Below are 19,587 nucleotides of genomic sequence, written 5' to 3'. Positions count from 1 at the left end.
CTTCCTTACTTTTAGCCTTACTTGTGGGAATACATTGTGGGAATATGAGAGGGGAAGAGGGAAATATGCTTAGGGGAGAAACAAAATTGCTATGCTAGGTTAAACAAAACTTCTGATAATACATGAAGAAAACGCACACACAGAGTGTGGCTGCAAGTTGTTTTAACTGTTTTCAAACAAAGCTGTACTGAAAAGAGAGTTCATAATAGCTTTCATCCAAACCATGTTGTAGAGTCAGTGGATGGCTGAAATAATGTGACAATCACTTGAATCTAGTTCATATAATCTCACAGAAGTTAAGAGGTGAAACCAGGAAAAGGGGTAAAAACAGGAAATGTGCAGTGAGGTTTCTGTAGAACTGGAGAAACAGAAGTGACTATGGGTCTGTGCATGATATCTATAACTGACTGTGCTTCTGCAAATGGGAAGTTCAGAAGTATTGTAAAGACAGAGTTTTGTGTTCTTCCAGGCACTGAGGATTGCAGCTCAAAAAATGCAACTGCAGAACCAGCAACCAGTAGTAATGATGATTTATCAGTAAACTCTGCAAGTGGGAACAGAACCTCTGCAGGTGGAAGAGTGATGGGGGCTGCAACACCACCTGATGAGACAAGAGGTGATCTAAGCACTGTAACTTGTTTGTGGTTTGGAATGTGACTGGGATGTGAATATTTGGGGTGTTTTGCACTTCTATATCGTGATAGCACTATAACCCTGAACTCTAGTTCAGCATTGCAGGGGCATGAATCCAACTTCTTTACTGCAGGCCAAGAAATGCATCTGCACACCTGACTGGGAGTGCAGCTTCATGCTGTGATTGGACTAGTTTTATCCATGTTAGACTCAGACTCCCTTCCCTACTTATTATGGCTTTTTAGGTTACAGGTTAATAGTTTAACTCACTGCGACATGCAGATTTGAAAAGCATAAGTGATGGGGTACAGCTGAAGTCCTCTGCCTAGTATAGAACATTCTGTGTCACGTATGTACAGGACAGGTGTGTGAATCTTGCAGCTAGAAAGGCTCCTCTATTTGGGATATGCAGTTCAGGAAAACAATGACAGCATGTTGTGTGTCCCAGTCTTTGTCAGCACACTGCATAAAGCTCACAGCTGAGGCAGACAGAAATCACTGCTGCACCTAGACAGTTTTACTGCTTGAGGTCAAGTGAAGCTCAAGGAGTTGGGGTAGACAGCAGAGCTTGCAAGTATGCCTTGCAGTAGAGGAAGGTGGCTTGATTGTTTTCCCAGGCTGATTTCTGTTTTAGAGAGAGACAAGATATGGCAGGGAGCAGAGCGTTGTTTGTGTTTGTCAGTAAATATTCTTGTAGGTTAAAAATCTTTCTCTTTTCATAGGATACAACCTGATTTATAATCTCGAGGCAGAATTTATTGGTGTGACTTCTATCACCTTAAAATGGATGGTGAATAGCAGTGCTTCTGACCAATACACATACAGGATAGAGGTTGTAAATGGTACAAATGATACACTTGTGAAGAACATGACAGCCAATGAAACCAAAGCAGAAATTACTGAGTTGATCCCTGGGACGCTGTACAGCTTCACAGTATTTGCTGTAGCAGCTGATCATGAGACAGAAGGAGAGGGAAGTTCCACACACCTGTATACAAGTAAGTCACAGTTTTTTGCATTGCTGTTGCTGGTGGTCTGTGCTTTGCTGTGCAGGACAGGGCTCTGCCCACCTGCCTGAGGCTGTAACTTAATAGGAGCCTTACTTGGGCCAGATGCTAAGAATGAGTGGTTCATGTATAGAAAAAACATAGCCTTGATTTATTTATTTACTTATCAAACACCAAACTCCCTCTATCCCCCCCACCATAAAGCAAAGAATCCTCCGCAACAGCTAAGCCAAAGACCAACCAATAAACCAAACCGAAATCGCCTGCATTGCCACCATACCCATCCCTTTCCTATCTGTCTTTCTGGATTCCCTGGGAGCTCTGCTTCAATGTGGCCAAAGCTTCTCCTTCAGAGTGTCAAAGGGAGGTAAATGCCACTCAGAGTGGCTTGTCTTCAGTTCTCTCTTAGCTGTCCACTGGTACAACAGCCTCCAGGAGTGCCTGGTGATGTTGTTGGGGTGCTCCTGCACTCTGCTGGACCATGAGTGGTGTGAGGGAAATGAAGCCCTGGTGTGGCTGTGTTTCTTGTTTCCATGTCTGTGAGCAGCTGTTCCTGCAAGTTAACGAGTTGTTGCTTTGTGTTTCACAGGGCCCAGCCCGGTTCTTGATCTCAAGGCAGAATCCATTGGTGTGACTTCTGTCACCTTAAAATGGGCGGTGAATGACAGTGCTTCTGACTCCTACACCTACAGGATAGAGGTTGTAAATGGTACAAATGATGCACTTGTGCAGAACATGACATCCAATGAAACCAAAGCAGAAATTACTGAGTTGATCCCTGGGACACTGTACAGCTTCACAGTATTTGCTGTAGCAGCTGATCATGAGACAAAAGGAGAAGGAGTGCTCAGAAATCTGTCTACAAGTAAGTCATGCTTTCTTGCATCCCTGTTCCTAGAGGCCTGTGCTTTGCTGTGCAGGACAGGGCTCTGCCCACCTGCCTGAGGTTGTAATTTAACAGGAGCCTTACCTGGGCCAGGTAATAATAGAAGCCTCTAATAGGAGTCTTACCTGCTAAAAATGGGTGGTTCATGTATAGAAGAAACACAGCCTTGATTCACAGTATCTGCTGTTGCAGCCGACAGTGAGACAGAAGGAGAAAGAAGGTCCACAGACCTGTATACTAGTAAGGAAATGGTGGACAGCTCAAAGCTCTTCCTAACTGCTTGAGGGCTAAAATGTAAAGTTGTTGTGTGTACAGATTTGATGTCTTATTGCTGGAGCCTTATCCGGAATGTCTAGTAAGCAGAGCGGTCTTTAGGTGTGGAAGAAATACATCCTTTGTTTAAAAAGAAAAATCCAGGCTAACAATCCACCCTGCTTCCTCTCCCTCTTTGTCCTCATATCTCTTCATGTGGGAGATAATTTCTTGTCACAAATAGTGAGCCAACTAGGAAGGATACCCTCCTAGAGATGGTATTTTTAAATGGAGTAGGACTCATGGGAGATGGTAGGTGACTGACTTGACTATGGTGATCATTAAATGACTAAGTTTCAAATTTACAATGTAATGAATAAAAAGAGACAGGAGAGTTGCTCTCCTGCAGTCCAGGAAAGTTTAAGTTGTTCAGGGCACTACTTAGCAGCCTACCTTGGGAATCAGCTTTTGAGGGCTTAGGAATCCATGTGTGCTGTTCAGTTTTTAAGAACTGCCTTTTAGAAGCACAGGAGCAGGCATTTCCACTATGTCAAAAGTCAAGCAATTGGGGCAGAAAACCATCTTTGATGAACAGGGAACTCCTTGTGGAACTCCAGAGGATGAAGAAATTGTCTGAGCTCTGAAATTGAGGTCAGGCCTCTCAGGGGGATTACAGAGCTGTGGTTTGTCTATGCATGAGGAAGACACCAAGGGCCAGAGCTCCGTTCCAGTTGAAACTGACCAGTGCTCTTTCAGATAACAGGAAAGGCTTTTTGAAGTGCATTAATAGCAAGGGGAGGTCTAAAGAAAACATTGGCCTGATCCTTGTTGAAGATGGTCACCTGTCTAATAGGGATGAAGAAAAAGCGGAGGCATTCAGTGTGTGTTTGCCTCAGTTTTTGGTGATACTCACAAACCTTGGTGTGCGCGATCCCCAGCGCTGGAAGCCCATGAGAGCTGGGACAGTGGCTTTCCCCTTGTGGACCCTGAAACTGTGAGGGACCTCCTGTAAGAGCTGAATGATCCCAAGTCCATGGGGCCTGTTGGGATTCATCCCTGAGTGCAGAAGGATCTCACTGGTGTTACAGCAGGACACCTCTCCATCAGCTACCAAAGGCCCTGGGAGCCTGGGGAGGTCTCTGCCAGCCACTGTTACTCCTATTTATCAGGAGGCTGGGAAGAAAGGCCCAGGAACCTGCAGGCCTGCTAGACCAACCTCAGTTCCTGGAAAAATTATGGAGAAGAATGTACTGAGTACTGTTGAAAGGTGTTTAAAGAATAATGCAGTCATCAGGTGCCATCACATGGGTCACAAAGGGCAAGTCCCATTTAATTAATTTGATCTTTCTGTGGTCAGGTCACCCACCTGGTGGGGAAGGGAAGGTGGTGAATGTAGTTTTTCTGCATTTTAGTCAGATTTTTGGTACTGTCCTTCTGGACAAGTTGTCCAGCTGTGGGATGAGGAGGTTCATGGTGTGCTGGGTGCAGAGCTGGCAGCAGGGCAGGGCTCCCAGGTTCCAGTGAGTGGGGTTGTGTCTGGCTGGTGAGCAGCCACCAGTGCTGTCCTCAGGGCTCAATCCTAGGGCTGCTCAACATATTTATCAAAAGTATGGATGCAGGAGTTGAGTGTGTACTGGGTGCAGTTCTGGGCCCCACAATTGAAGAAGGATGTGAAGGTCCTTGAATGCATATAGAGGAGGGCAAGTAAGGTGGTACAAGGGCTGGAGTGCCTGTCCTGTAAGGAGCAGCTGAGGGCTTTGAGTTTATCTAGTTTGAATTAAAGGAGACTGAGGGGTGACTTCATTGTTCTTCTCAGCTTCCTGAGGACGGAAATGCAGAGGGAGGGGCTGATCTCTATTCTCTGGTGTCCAGGGATATGATGAGTCGGAATAGTTCAAAGATGCATCAGGAGAGGTTTAGGCTTGACATTAGGAAGCATTTCTTTACTGACAGAGGGTGTAAACACTGGAATAGGCTTCCTAGAGAGGTGGTCAGTGCCCCAAGCCCTTCTGTGTTTGAGACATTTGGAAAATACTCTCAGAATCCTTTAACTTTTGGTGAGGCATGAGGTGGTCAGGTAGTTGGATGAGGGTAGTTGTAGGTTCCTTCTAAGTAAATATTCCATTCCACTCTATCACTTTCTTGCCCACCTCTGGAATCCCAAGGGAAGCCTTAGGAGTTCAATCACTGTGATGGCCTGTGCTTATGTTTTGGGGGGTCAAAGGGAGATTAATGCTCTCAGAATGATCTGTCTTCAGTTCTCCTTTAGCTGCCCAGTGAGGCACAGGTGTGGCTGTGTTTCTTGTGTCCATGTCTGTGAGTAGATGTTCTTGCAGGCTGACAGGTTGTTGCTTTGTGTTTCACAGGGCCCAGCCCGGTTCTTGATCTCAAGGCAGAATCCATTGGTGTGACTTCTGTCACCTTAAAATGGGCGGTGAATGACAGTGCTTCTGACTCCTACACCTACAGGATAGAGGTTGTAAATGGTACAAATGATACACTTGTGAAGAACATGACAGCCAATGAAACCAAAGCAGAAATTACTGAGTTGATCCCTGGGACACTGTACAACTTTACAGTATTTGCTGTAGCAGCTGATCATGAGACAGAAGGAGAGGGAAGTTCCACACACCTGTATACAAGTAAGTCACAGTTTTTTGCATTGCTGTTGCTGGTGGTCTGTGCTTTGCTGTGCAGGACAGGGCTCTGCCCACCTGCCTGAGGCTGTAACTTAATAGGAGCCTTACTTGGGCCAGATGCTAAGAATGAGTGGTTCATGTATAGAAAAAACATAGCCTTGATTTATTTATTTACTTATCAAACACCAAACTCCCTCTATCCCCCCACCATAAAGCAAAGAATCCTCCGCAACAGCTAAGCCAAAGACCAACCAATAAACCAAACCGAAATCGCCTGCATTGCCACCATACCCATCCCTTTCCTATCTGCCTTCCTGGATTCCCTGGGAGCTCTGCTTCAATGTGGCCAAAGCTTCTCCTTCAGAGTGTCAAAGGGAGGTAAATGCCACTCAGAGTGGCTTGTCTTCAGTTCTCTCTTAGCTGTCCACTGGTACAACAGCCTCCAGGAGTGCCTGGTGATGTTGTTGGGGTGCTCCTGCACTCTGCTGGACCATGAGTGGTGTGAGGGAAATGAAGCCCTGGTGTGGCTGTGTTTCTTGTTTCCATGTCTGTGAGCAGCTGTTCCTGCAAGTTAACGAGTTGTTGCTTTGTGTTTCACAGGGCCCAGCCCGGTTCTTGATCTCAAGGCAGAATCCATTGGTGTGACTTCTGTCACCTTAAAATGGGCGGTGAATGACAGTGCTTCTGACTCCTACACCTACAGGATAGAGGTTGTAAATGGTACAAATGATACACTTGTGCAGAACATGACATCCAATGAAACCAAAGCAGAAATTACTGAGTTGATCCCTGGGACACTGTACAGCTTCACAGTGTTTGCTGTAGCAGCTGATCATGAGACAGAAGGAGAAGGAGTGCTCAGAAATCTGTATACAAGTAAGGAAATGGTGCCTTCAATTACAAGTAACTGTGCAGTTTGTACCAGATTGCTCTGCTTTCTTACTTTGTGTTTCCAGCTTCATCCTGTTTCTCATTGTGACGTTGCTTTTTTGCTCCAGCTCTGTGCGTGCATGAATGCTGTGGTGTTTGCGAAAGGGCTGAAATTTTCTCTGTGCTTGCATGTGCCATCTGCAAATCAGTTATTTCATCATCATGTCTGCTCAAGACTATGTAGAGATCCAGCTGCTACCACAGCATGACTTCTCCTAGACACTTGAGGGCTGAGTAGACCTCTCACAACACCTCTGGGAATGGGTTATCACAGCTCGTACCAAACGATGTTGTGTGCAGGGATGTGGTGCCACGGTCACTGAGGCTTCTTTTTCTTGAAAATTCTTGAGCTCTTTGCAGAGTCTGGGGCCTGAGGTTCCTGTCGGCTGTGACTGACTCACTTCCTAGGGTTGCATTATCAAGTGTGGTGCCAATCTTTTTGGCTTTTTGCCAGGGCACCTTTTTCCTAGACTACATAGATGTGATAGGAGGAGACACTACTTTATGTATAGCTCAGAAATGCAAAGAGAAAAGGCAATGTCCCCTACAAAGAAATTTGGAGGAGTGTGTCCTGGAGCTGCTACTGAATCTATAGACTTGTCTAAGCTGACTGAAGTGAGTTTTATCTGTCTGGAACTGGTGCTGAGTCGGGCTTGCAGACATAGCCCCATAAGGTATGTAAGCTGTTGGACCTGTTCAAGCAGCCCATTTCTTTTTCCTGGTATTGAGGAGAGTTTAGGCTGAAGGTCTCAAATTGAGACTCATGGGCACAATTTTGAGTTAACAGACCAAGATCAGCTTGGACTGTTTCCTTCCCTGATTTCCATCTGTTTTTTCTGTCTGGAAAACCACTGTGGAAACAAGTAATTGTTGCATATGAAATGAAATAGAATATCCCCCAAAGCTCCTATGACCTTTCCAGAGATGCTTCAGTATGAATGCCTGAAACAGGGAAGTGACGCTTGGCTCCAAGTGATATTCATTCTGTGTGGAATAGGGAAATGTGGTTGTGGCTCTTCTTTACTTCTTTTTTTTGACAGGTTGTTGCTTTGCCTTTCACAGGGTCCAGCCCGGTTCTTGATCTCAAGGCAGAATCCATTGGTGTGACTTCTGTCACCTTAAAATGGGCGGTGAATGACAGTGCTTCTGACTCCTACACCTACAGGATAGAGGTTGTAAATGGTACATTTGTGCAGAACATGACATCCAATGAAACCAAAGCAGAAATTACTGAGTTGATCCCTGGGACGCTGTACAACTTTACAGTATTTGCTGTAGCAGCTGATCATGAGACAGAAGGAGAGGGAAGTTCCACACACCTGTATACAAGTAAGTCACAGTTTTTTGCATTGCTGTTGCTGGTGGTCTGTGCTTTGCTGTGCAGCATGAGGCTCTGCCCACTCACCCAAGGGTTGTAATTTAAGAATGTTGCAGGCAGAGGAGATGATTCCATCCTGAAGCTGGTGATGGCCAATCCCCAAGTATCAGAATTTAGTGGAGAAGTAGAATTGCCCTGGTAGAAAGCTGTTGGTAAAGCTACCTCCAAGACTATCATCAAAGAGAAGAGACTTTTCCCTGAGCACTGATCTCTTGCAAATTTGGGAAAGGGGCATTTGCATTTGTTTACTAGAGTATGGGGGCCTGAGATTCTCATTTTAAGGGGCTCCCACAAAGAGCATATTGTGGTGGGTGAACTTGTATGATTTGGGAGTCTATAGCTGCCATTGTGGTGCAGCCAGGAGAGAGATTCAGGCAGTGCAAGATCAGGAGAACTCCTTAGGCCACGCAGCACCTTGCCATGTTGCGTATTAAAAGTTTTGACATGTGGTGTTGGAGGGGCCATTTTGGAGCTGGCTTCCAAGGTAGTAGCCCAGCCTGATCTTTCCACACAGTGCATTTGAAGGAAAATGGATGACTGTTCTTGTCATTTGTCTTTTCCTGAAATGTGCCTGCATGTATGATCCTAGGTGACCAGTCAATGCCCAAAAGTCTCCCCTGTGCTGTCTGTAATGGCTAATTGCCCTCTTTAAAAAATGCAGAAAGAATAGTGTTTCTATGCAGAAAGACAGTGTCTCCAGAGGGTCTGGTGATGGTTTCTCTTCTATGGGAGTGAAGTGCAGGGCATGAGGATTGGAGCAGAGTGTCAGGCACACCACTGCTAATCCTCCTCTAGTGATATTTCATCTTCCTTGTATTTTACTGTACAGAGCTGCACCACTAGCATCTTTCCCCTCCACTGTTCTCTCCTTGCTGCCTACCTTTTAGTCAGGTGAAACCCTACAAGTGGTGGCACTGGGCTGGCCTGTGCCCCTCTTGCTTTTGCCTGTGAAAGGAAAATGAGTCATGCTTGAGATGGCACATTCTCAATTCCCGGCTACACAGCTATTAATACAAAAGCCTCCAGGAGTGCCTGGTGATGTTGTTGGGGTGCTCCTGCACTCTGCTGGACCATGAGTGGTGTGAGGGAAATGAAGCCCTGGTGTGGCTGTGTTTCTTGTTTCCATGTCTGTGAGCAGCTGTTCCTGCAAGTTAACGAGTTGTTGCTTTGTGTTTCACAGGGCCCAGCCCAGTTCTTGATCTCAAGGCAGAATCCATTGGTGTGACTTCTGTCACCTTAAAATGGGCGGTGAATGACAGTGCTTCTGACTCCTACACCTACAGGATAGAGGTTGTAAATGGTACAAATGATGCACTTGTGCAGAACATGACATCCAATGAAACCAAAGCAGAAATTACTGAGTTGATCCCTGGGACACTGTACAGCTTCACAGTATTTGCTGTAGCAGCTGATCATGGGACAGAAGGAGAAGGAGTGTCCATAGACCTGTATACAAGTAAGTCACAGTTTTTTGCATTGCTGTTGCTGGTGGTCTGTGCTTTGCTGTGCAGCATGAGGTTCTGCCCACCTGCCCCCAGCCTGAAATTTCATAGCGTTGCAGGCAGAGGTGCTGTGCTTTGCCTGCCTGCAGAGATGTTTGTGTGTAAAAGACATAGCCTTCTTTTAAAAACCTGAGTAAAACACCTCAAAAACAATGATTGTTGAAGTTGGTTACCAAGACCTGTGACACAGTAAACTCTTCCCAAGAACTTTCTCTCTGGCCTGGGATTTTTGTGGATGCATCTGTTGCCTTCTCTTCTTGGAGGATCAGGGCCTCAGAACATTCTTTTAAAGGGCTCCCATATAGAGATACTGTGATCTGGGGCCCTGTGGCTAGGGCAGAATAAACCTTAGATAACAGTGCTTTTAGGACTGCATTCATGGCACGACCTAGGCAAGCTGTTCCTTTGCCAGCTTTCATCACCTCTGTTCCTCTTTTGGTGGTATTTGAAGTTCCTTACCTTTTACTGTACAGAGATGGACCACCATCTCCTATCTCCAGTCTCCCTACAGCCTTGTATCTCTCCTGACCAACATCTCTGAATTTCTGAGCAAAATCCTGGGAGCTCTGGCATTGCAATGATGTGTTCTGCTTTAGAGTGTCAAAAGGAGATGAATTCCACTCAAGGTTACATTCCATCATTTCTGTCTTAGCTGCCCCCTAGTGCAAGAGCCTCCAGGAATGCTTGGTGATATTGTTGGGGTGCTCCTGCACTCTGCTGGACCATGAGTGGTGTGAGGGAAATGAAGCCCTGGTGTGGCTGTGTTTCTTGTTTCCATGTCTGTGAGCAGCTGTTCCTGCAAGTTAACGAGTTGTTGCTTTGATTTCACAGGGCCCAGCCCAGTTCTTGATCTCAAGGCAGAATCCATTGGTGTGACTTCTGTCACCTTAAAATGGGCGGTGAATGACAGTGCTTCTGACTGCTACACCTACAGGATAGAGGTTGTAAATGGTACATTTGTGCAGAACATGACATCCAATGAAACCAAAGCAGAAATTACTGAGTTGATCCCTGGGACACTGTACAGCTTCACAGTGTTTGCTGTAGCAGCTGATCATGGGACAGAAGGAGAAGGAGTGTCCATAGACCTGTATACATGTAAGTCATGCTTTCTTGCATCCCTGTTCCTAGAGGCCTGTGCTTTGCTGTGGAACACAGGGCTCTCCCCACCTGCCCAGGGTTTGAGATGCAATCTTATGTTAGGCAGAAGTGCTGCACACAGCCTGCCTGGAGTCAGCAATGGTAATGTTTGGGAGGAGGATCTGTGCAGGGGGTTTTGTTGCCCTCTGTTTCCTCTGGGTGAGGTCCTCAGGTTCTCATGTGGAAGGCCTCCCACAGAGGGTGCATTGTGCCAGATGAACTTCCCTCTTTGGAGGGCCCGTGGATGCAGCTGATCTTGGGCAGCATGGGATGGTGTGACTGTCAGCCCTGCTGCTTTGCTCAGCCCATCGGCAGACAGGAGAAGGCTGAGTTACTTCTGCATTCCTCATGTTAGGCATTGTGACTTTTCCCTCTTGTGATCATGTGCTGCCTTGTCCTTTCCTTTGTTTTGTCCCATTTTGACTGAGGTGAAAGGAATCTGGCCCAGAGCTCCTGAGTGGGTTTTCCAAAGGGGTTCTGGGATGAACTTGGAGAATTGCTGGTACTCTGAAAGTGCTGCTTGCCTGAGTGTTTCTGGAGTCTTCTCTTGACTTTCACAGAGCCCAGCATTTTTTTCCTTATTGGGGTAGAGTATGCTGGTCTCTGACATTTCCCATGGAGCACTGATGGTACTTCATCTGACTGTTCCTACAGGAAAGAGGTCAAAAGTCATGACTCCTCTAGAAACCAGGCATCCATTGTCACCAGGTGTCAGAGGTGTTGTTCCAGGGTCTGTCCGTAATCTCCTATAATTTCACCATATTTGTAGGAGTAGCTGACAGTGTTACTGAAATTTATAAATTTCAGTAGAAGTAAGTCCCAGTCACTCACATCTATTTTTACTAAAACTGTTTCTTCTGATACACAATTGTGCTTCTCCTTAGTTTCTTAAAATAATACCCCTTCTAACAACAAAATAATTTAATAGGTGAGTCTATAACCTCTGTATTTGAAAGTACCAAGTACTTCCTTGCTGAGAGAGGAAATAAATTTAGTGTGTGTTGTAATTGTAGGTTTATAAGTGTTTTGGTCCTGAAGGCCAAGTTTTACAAGATGTTTAGTTTAGAGGAACCTTTCTTCTCAGTGGTCCTGCTACATTACTTTTTAAGTATCTTTCTGTATCTAGTCATAAGGTTGCATTTTTTTATACTATGTCCTAGAAGACTCTCACCCAAACTGACTTGTTATAGTTGCTACTTTTAAGGATGGCTACTGTTGTGCTCATAATGGACAGAGATTAAACTGATTTTCTTATTTGTTGGCCACTAAGAGTTTTACATGCTAATAGAGGGATTTAGTGGCAGTCTACATACTACTGTAAAAATGTTATTAGAGTAGTATGTTAAAGAGTTGAACAGTATTTTGAAAATGTTGCTGATCTTGATAGACACTCAGCCTGAATTTTCCCAGGAACCCTGTCTGCAGAGGAGGTGAAGAGCACAGAATAGGTCTGTGTATTGTGTTAAATAGTTGTCTTCCTCATAGGTAACAAGTCCTTGTGGAGGCAGTAGGTGCCATGTAGGCATCTTTTAAAAAGGGGAAGGGAATACTGAAATTTTACAAGCATTTATACACATAACATACAAATACACAGCTTTTTCTAAGGGCAAGGCTTGATTTCTTACTCCTCCTTTTTTGTTATTCTTTTTTCTTTTGGCAGTAACTGTCTCAGTGGATTCACTTCAGTGTGAACCAGTGGCCAAGCAGCCTTTCCTAATGCTGAAGTGGAAATGTCCTTTTGGTAACAACTCTGGCTTCGGAATCAAAATATATAATATAAGTACTTCTGAGGTAGTAAGAGAAGAATCGGCTCCACGCTGCATGGTAGAAGGCTTTGAGCAAACCTTCCAAACAGCACATTTAAATTTTTTCAGCACCTATAATGTTACTATCATAACTCTTCCAAATGGCACTGAAAGCTCTCCAGTGGGCCAGTTGTGTCACACCAGCATTACTGGTAAGCATTAAGATCTGAGCATGAAAGATACTTGTAGGACAAAAATATTAACTTCACAATTGCAGAATACCAGACTTGGTATGCGCTACATTATCAGCTTGCAGAGTATGAATAGAACACTATATTAATTCATAGTCTAATGTGATGTACAATAAATATGCATTATGTGAACAGTGTTGGTATCACAACCTTTTCTTGTTTGGAAAACTTTTATTAGTGCTTAATGTACAAAAAAATATTTCTGTTGGCAGACCCACCTCCTCCAAATGAAATTCCTTCAGTCAAGGCTGTCAGTCACAGCTCGTTGTCTGTTGAATTCTCTGATTTTGATCCACTGAATGGTCCATTAGAAGCCTACGCAATAATGATTACAACAGAAGATCAAAGTAAGATGTTTATGATATTATCATGTAGCTGAAACAATTTACCAGGCAGCATTATGTTTGACACTCTATATAGGTGTTAAACAGATAAAGAAAAGGCAGACTCAGACTTTATCAATACTTTTCAGAAATCATGAGGCAGATCCTTGCTTGAAGTCAGGCCACTCCTTGTTTTCAGAAGGTGCCTGTTTTCACTGAGTCTTTTCCTGCCTGACTTATCTTTGTACATCAATCTCATAGGTATTGCCCTTGTGCTGTTGCCACCTTGATTTGCCAGTGATTCGTTTCCCCAAGATTGCATAGTGTCCTTTCTTTCCCCACAGAATAATTTTCAGACCAGCTAATAGAACAGCTTTGGAATATGGAATGTTTCCCCCCGCTTTCTTCAGCTGAAAGATGCCTGCAGTAAGGTCTTGAAAGGAAAAGAGCTTTCTTCCTGATTTTACCCAAAACACTTTAAGAGAGATGGGATGTGGGTGGAAGGCTTAAATATCATTGACAGCATTAATGGAAGTTAAATGCCACAGAAAACTAGAGGGTAGTCTATCAGACTGGTCTATTTAAAGCATCAGAGCTGAGAATGTCTCTGATAGGTGAATGTCTAGTGATAAATCATTAAATTAAGGAACTTAGTTTTGCAGCATAGGTTGCACTTAAACAACTGTTCATTTTTGCCAGTGCACTGGAGGAATAAGGCACCTGATGGAGACAGTTTCTGCTAAGTGGGAGTTGACATTCATGTTTATCTTTTATTACAACACTGGAAATTAATTTTGCAAAATTTTGATTATAGGTCTTCCTTCAGTGGTTTCCCATGCAATATACATCCAAGAAGTTCATGTTTATTTGCATATATATGTGTGTGTATATAAATATATATATGTGTTACATCACATCAGTGCAGAAAATTCTATTTTTTACATGCCTGCCCCAGAATTGCTGATTTGAAGATTTGAATGCCAGTCTCTTGCATGCAGCTCTGCTTGTAACTTCAGCCAGTCCTGGTTAGTCACAAGGAGATCTGGTGCATTCTTCTGTGTGGTTTGGATTGGATGGTATTCAAGGAGGTCTTGTAGGATTTGACTGAGAGAAATGAGGGAGGAAGGTTGCCCACATTTGTAATGTAGAGTCAGTGCTTTGATGGGAGCAGAAGACAGCCTTACAGCCAAGCATCTCTTCAGTTTTATTGTTGAAATAGCACAAATATTCTTGAGATAATTCTCTGTTGTAAACCAGTCATGGCTACCTTTAGGATAGACAGAGGGGACTTTATTCTGTTGTGTAAGAAATGGTGTCTAAGGCTGTTTGAAATGTCATAGGGTGGTATTCAAGGCAGCTAAAACCAGGGGTGTATATCCTGTTGGAATGGAAACTAGGGACACGACAGGACATAACATACCTCAGGTAGTATTGAACACCCATTTCTAGGCAGCTGAGTTATTTGCAACCTCATCTGCTTTTAATGAGACCAAGTTAGTACTTTAGAAGAGTTGTCTTGCACCTTGTTGCTGCAGAGTCACAGTTGAGGAGAGCTTTGCTGCTGCTGGTAGATCACCCCGTGTCTGCACAGCTCTAGAAAACTTACCAGAGCTTTTCCACCTTTCAGAGCCTCCTGCAAGGCTTCTACTTTTTAAAGGTGAATTCAGTATTATACCCACTAGAAGGATCTTTTAGCTTTCTAAAGACAGTCAGTAGACAGCAAACTTCTGTCAAATGAGTGAGATTCTTTGTCTTGCCTCAGCACTGGGAAGATTTGTCAGTTGGCTTGCTCTTGAGTTGTTGAGACAACTGGTAAGTTGAGTTTGTTTATTGCCTCTTGGGTTACATGTGCCTCAGCTGTATAATTGCCTCATGGTTCTAGGGTTAGCCTGCTATAAGAACAGACACTGTGAAATGGTGCTGTTCTGCAAATGGTGTCCTGTTGGTCACTGCTCACTGTGGTAGCCTGTTCTTAATCTTCTGAAGGGGAAACTGTTCTGACTATTGTTTTGTCCAATGCTTGTCTATGTCAAGGAAAGGCCTATTTGGTCTCTTACAGTTCAGGTGTGAGGCTTCTTGTAGGATAGAACAAGGTCAGGACAAGCTTAGCGTCACTCTGAATGAGGCCTGATGCTGTTTGGGTAGCACAAATACTGATGGATTTTTTTCTACACCATTTGTATTTTACTTTCTACATAGAAAAATGGATAGAAGACATATGGATATACCAGACTTGGCTGGTGAAGTCTGTCCACAAGGGTGCCTGGTTCCAGCACTCGTGCACCTTTATTCAGAAGCTCCACTATAGACAGTAGAAGTAAGACCAATAGCAAATTAAAACAAATAACACTAGGGAGAGGTGGTGCAGTAGATTGCACTGCAGTAGAAGAGTTTTCTGAGATTATCTGTTGCTCTCAGCCTTTCATTTCAAGCAGTACTTGTGGAGAAATGACAACTGTAGTTAATGTGATCCTCTCAGCCACTGTGCCAATTGATACAAAACCAGGGAATTAATTATATCCATGTTCTTCTTGTTTCCTGAAGGTTCTGAGTCTTTGAAGTCTAAATTGAACAACACATACAAAGATTTCAAGAAGAAGAAGACAACTGCCTATGTTACATATGTCATAAAAACAAAGCAGGCAGAATCACATTCTTCCAGTTCTCAGAATGATAAGAATATCATTCATGTAGGCAAGGGAAACACAATGTATGGCTATGAAAACGGACCATTGATCCCTCTTCGTTCATACAGGTATTTATTTCAAACCACTCTTTTGGTAAGTTTTCTGCTGTTGAAATCTAGAAGGTCATCTAATGGAAAGATTACAGAACTTGCTAAAGGCAGTTAAAACCCTGTAATGTACCTGGTTTTGTTTTTTTCTTATTCCTTCCTTTTCAACAGGGCATGTGTTGCAGGTTTCACTAATATAACCTTTACGGCCAACGTGATTGAGGGGGAAGATAGTTACGTATCAATATCACCCTGTTCTGAACCGGTTTTACTGCCCCAGGATCCAGGTATAGTTAATGTCAAATGTAGGACTGGCAGCTTGGCATACACAGCATGTGGAGATTCCTTAATTATGGCATGTTTCATAATATCAAAACACCCGTTGGTTTCTCTGTATGAACTGTTTCTTTCTAGCTTTGCAGTGGCACTGCTCTGTAAATTCATACCTTGGTAGTTCTGTGGGTGATCCCTTTTTTCCATGTGGCATTCCACTGCAGGAGTAGCCAAAAGCTGTGGCATGCTGAAAGGGATTGGATGGCACAGTGAGACTTTGGTATAGCAACAAGTGGCCAGCAGCAGCTGATGGTCTCACAGTTTTGTTAAACTAGAAGCAGGTGTATTGGAATAAAAATACTGGTCCTTTGATCCCAATTTTATATTAATTTTACATTCTCTGGTTATTATTCTTAAGGAGATTTCAATATTGATACTGCCAAAGGATAGTAAAGACAGGATATTTTAGTAGAGTGAAGCATACTTGGTTAGTCACTTGCAAGGTTCTGCTGTAGCATGTTGATTCAGTTAGAAGTTACTGAAGAGCACAATGAGTAATACTTGTTCTCTTTTATCAGGTGTTATTGCTGGAGTGGTTATTGGATGCCTCTTGGCTATCTTGGCTGTAGTTGCTGTAGGGGGGTTCATATTCTGGAGAAGGAGAAGGTAATGTGTGTTTGTTGTTGTATTGGTTGTGTTAGGGAGCACCAGTGTTTCACTTCAGTATCTTTCTCCTAAAAAGGACTCTCTCTGTCATGATGCATGGCTGTCAAGACATTTTAAAATATGTTGTATTAAAATGTTGTTTGTATGTTACAGATTAGAGTTGAAGTATGAAACCACTTGTTTAATAACTTTGTTTAAACCCATAGTTACAAACGAATGAGTTGAGAAGAGCTAAGCAAAATAAATTTTAATTTATAGAACAGAGTTATAGAATCCTGGAATGGCTTGGGTTGGAAGGGACCTTCAAGATCATCCAGTTCCAACCCCCCTGCCATGGGCAGGGAGACCTTTCACTATCCCAGGTTGCTCAGAGCTTCTTCCAGTCTGGCCTTGAACACTGCCAGGAAGGGGGCATCCACAGCTTCTCTGGGCAACCTGTGCCAGTGCCTCACCATTCATGAAGAGTCATGAAGTCATTCAGTCACAAGTGAGCAAACATCTCAAATTATTGTGCAACAAGTAATTGGGTGTAATTGTATCCTAGATGGCTTGATTTTAAATTATCCATCAGTCATTCTTTTTAATTGCTTGATGGCCTGTCACATTAAACTTCTATTCTGGAATTTCCAGAAGCTGATGAGTTTGAGCTGGTCTCTCAGTTTCCAATCTTGTTCAAATCATCTGGGATGTAAGAGTACACAAAGGCTTTTTCCTGCTTCTGACCATGTAGTACATCCTTTCTGTGGAGTTAGCCATAGCCCCAGTCCAGTTTTCTTAGTTGCTTTGATTAACTATTGTTATTTTTACAATTGTGTCCAATAGCTGTGTACAACCATGGGAAGAGCTTCCTTTAAAGCTAGCACTATTTCTTTTCATTTAGCTACCACTGAATGACTGACACATCACTGTTGAGCACTTCTTGTAGAGATTCTGGGATTAGCAGCAGTTCTCCTGAGATATCAGTTACTGGTGCAGATCCCTCAGTTGTACATCTTCCATCAAAATATGTGCTTTGTGTTCAGGCTTTATACTCTGGGTCCAAGAGAAAGATGCGGTCCCATTGCACAACATCACCAAAAGAAGGGTGAAGGTATTGCACAACATCACCAAAAGAAGGGTGAAGGTTTTTTGGGCCTTTTTTTTTTTTGGTTTGTTTTTTTTTTTTTTTTTTTTTTTTTTTTTTTTTTTTTTTTTTTTCTAATTCCAGGTGTAAGTTTGCCTTAGGACTTTAGGGGTTTTTTTCACAGAATAAGATGCTTTAAAAGAAATTGTTCTCACCAGGCACAAGGAAACAGATAAGAATTCTCATAAAAATTCCATTGAATTCTACTGTAAACCTGTGCTGTTTTCTTTCACCTTATAGGAAAGATAAAAGAAATACTGAAGTGTCTTTTTCTCCAATTAAGTAAGTCCATATCTTTTCTCATGGTATTTTCTGAGCTCAAGTGATATTTGCAAAAATTACTCAGAACTCAGATACTTGTTTTCTGTGCAGTTTTATAGAAAATTTTGAAGTATTAATTCCTCATGGAACTGAAAGATGCCAGCGTGCAGACTAAAAATAATCATGTTGATTGAGACTTCTAGAGCCACCTCAGGGATTTGAGTGTTCACTTAATGAATCACTATTAGACACACAAATGCTCCACATAGTTTTGGAAAACGGGGTTTGAATGAAACACAGACTTGGTGCACATTGAGGGAACAATCAGAATTGTTGATAAAATGCAAAAAGGCAAAATATGTTCTGTGATCTGAATTTTTCTTTCTTTTTTTTTTTTTTAATGACTACTTTGTGCTGAGCCATTCATCTAGATAATGTTGTGATTGTAAAAGCTGGCTATGGAGGGAGTAACCACACTGTGTTGGAAGTCGCAGGCACTGCAACTGAATCATGTTATTGGTTCTGGCACCAATTTTTGTGCTGGGGAAAGCTATGGCCAGAACATCCCATGGAATTCCACCTCTGTAGACTTTATGGTTGGCATAAAATACACCAGGGAATGGGGTCAATCCAATGGGAGTAAGCATAGCTTACACCTTGTGTGATATTCCTCTCCTGAAGGATGCACTGTTCTCTCCTTGATTTAACAGAGCAGTTAAATGCTATGCTTGATACCCCGTCCCCTGTAAATGCACTGTTTTGTGTCTGCAACTAACAGTCATGCTTTCAGTCTTAGAGTCACATAATGAAAAATACAACTGCATGTGTCTAATCAGCCTTTTTTTCTTCCCCTCACCCTCTGCTGAAGAATCAAGAAGTAAGTAAAGCATACTATCTAACACATTAACTGAATTAATTAATGCCTTATTTACCCAACACCAGTTGCTGACACATGGCTTTTCTCATTTTAGATCAAAAATGATTAAAGTGGAGAACTTTGAGTCATACTTTAAGAAGCAGCAAGCTGACTCCAACTGTGGTTTTGCTGAAGAGTATGAGGTATGTGCCCTCAGTGGGGAGAGAACTTCATGACAAATATTTTTGGAAAGACAAGTCATCTTTCCTATGGAGCATGCAAAAGGCGTACTAAAGGAGAAAAGAATGGTCCTTTTTTATAGAGATGATTAAGCTGAATGTATAGCCTTCCCTTTCCTTATACAGCTCCAAATTTAGTTGAAGTGCATGATAAATACTTCCTGCCCTGAATTATTATCTCTGACTGTGGGCTTGTAGCCTGGCCTGCTTGTCAGAGCTCTCACTGGAGAAATCTTTGCCCTAGTCATATATGGACTTAGCCTAGGGGACACTGTAGAATTTCTCTGCTCTTCAGTTTTCTCATCTTAGGTTGGTTTGGGGTTTTTTATACATATGAAGACAGGTCTGTTGCTAATCTCACGGACTTCTTCAGTGCGTGGGTGTGATTTGCAAACCACACCTGTGAATAGCTCAGTCAGGGAAACAGCAGTTATGATTTGCTTTCTGACCATAAGAGTTTTTCTAGGAAACGTGCTAAAGCTCAGTTGTTGTAAGGAACAAAGGACAGGAAGGAAGTGTCAGGGAGGATTCTGTGTTGTCATGTCTGCTGTTAAAGAATCTCATTCTGTTTCTCATCTCCTCAAAGCTATTAATTGACTTTGTTCTTCAAATTCTATCTCTTTGTACTTCACAGGCTGGTAGTCCACCTTGCCTTCCTCTCAGATTTTGCTTCCTTCGGTTGGTTCATGATGTGTTTGCTCCTTTTTCCCTGTAATGCTTGCAGAGCTTCTGCAGTAGTTCCCTGCCTT

General features: G+C 43.1%; 1 protein-coding gene across 5 annotated transcripts in view; it reads left to right on the top strand.

Moving 5' to 3' along the window:
- Positions 1–19,587, top strand: part of PTPRJ (protein tyrosine phosphatase receptor type J) — a 76,352-nt gene that overhangs the window by 49,262 nt on the left and 7,503 nt on the right. For 3 of the 5 annotated variants that reach the window (XM_068194000.1, XM_068193997.1, XM_068193999.1), the window contains exons 3-17: positions 470–616; positions 1,356–1,631; positions 2,230–2,505; positions 5,145–5,420; positions 6,018–6,293; positions 7,410–7,676; positions 8,906–9,181; positions 10,059–10,325; positions 12,028–12,324; positions 12,576–12,710; positions 15,231–15,441; positions 15,592–15,707; positions 16,272–16,359; positions 17,723–17,754; positions 18,696–18,802. In XM_068194000.1, coding sequence (XP_068050101.1) covers positions 583–616; positions 1,356–1,631; positions 2,230–2,505; positions 5,145–5,420; positions 6,018–6,293; positions 7,410–7,676; positions 8,906–9,181; positions 10,059–10,325; positions 12,028–12,324; positions 12,576–12,710; positions 15,231–15,441; positions 15,592–15,707; positions 16,272–16,359; positions 17,723–17,754; positions 18,696–18,802 — 2,934 coding nt within the window. In that variant the 5' untranslated portion in view covers positions 470–582. Of the gene's footprint in view, positions 1–447; positions 617–1,355; positions 1,632–2,229; positions 2,506–5,144; positions 5,421–6,017; positions 6,294–7,409; positions 7,677–8,905; positions 9,182–10,058; positions 10,326–12,027; positions 12,325–12,575; positions 12,711–15,230; positions 15,442–15,591; positions 15,708–16,271; positions 16,360–17,722; positions 17,765–18,695; positions 18,803–19,587 lie in introns of all 5 variants that reach the window. The other 2 variants (XM_068193996.1, XM_068193998.1) reach the window with 2 other exon arrangements.

This window comes from Anomalospiza imberbis, chromosome 6, assembly GCF_031753505.1.
Source record: "Anomalospiza imberbis isolate Cuckoo-Finch-1a 21T00152 chromosome 6, ASM3175350v1, whole genome shotgun sequence".
NCBI lineage: Eukaryota > Metazoa > Chordata > Aves > Passeriformes > Viduidae > Anomalospiza > Anomalospiza imberbis.
The sequence above is the reverse complement of the archived record's forward strand: the minus strand, read 5'-3'. Positions and strand labels throughout refer to the sequence as shown.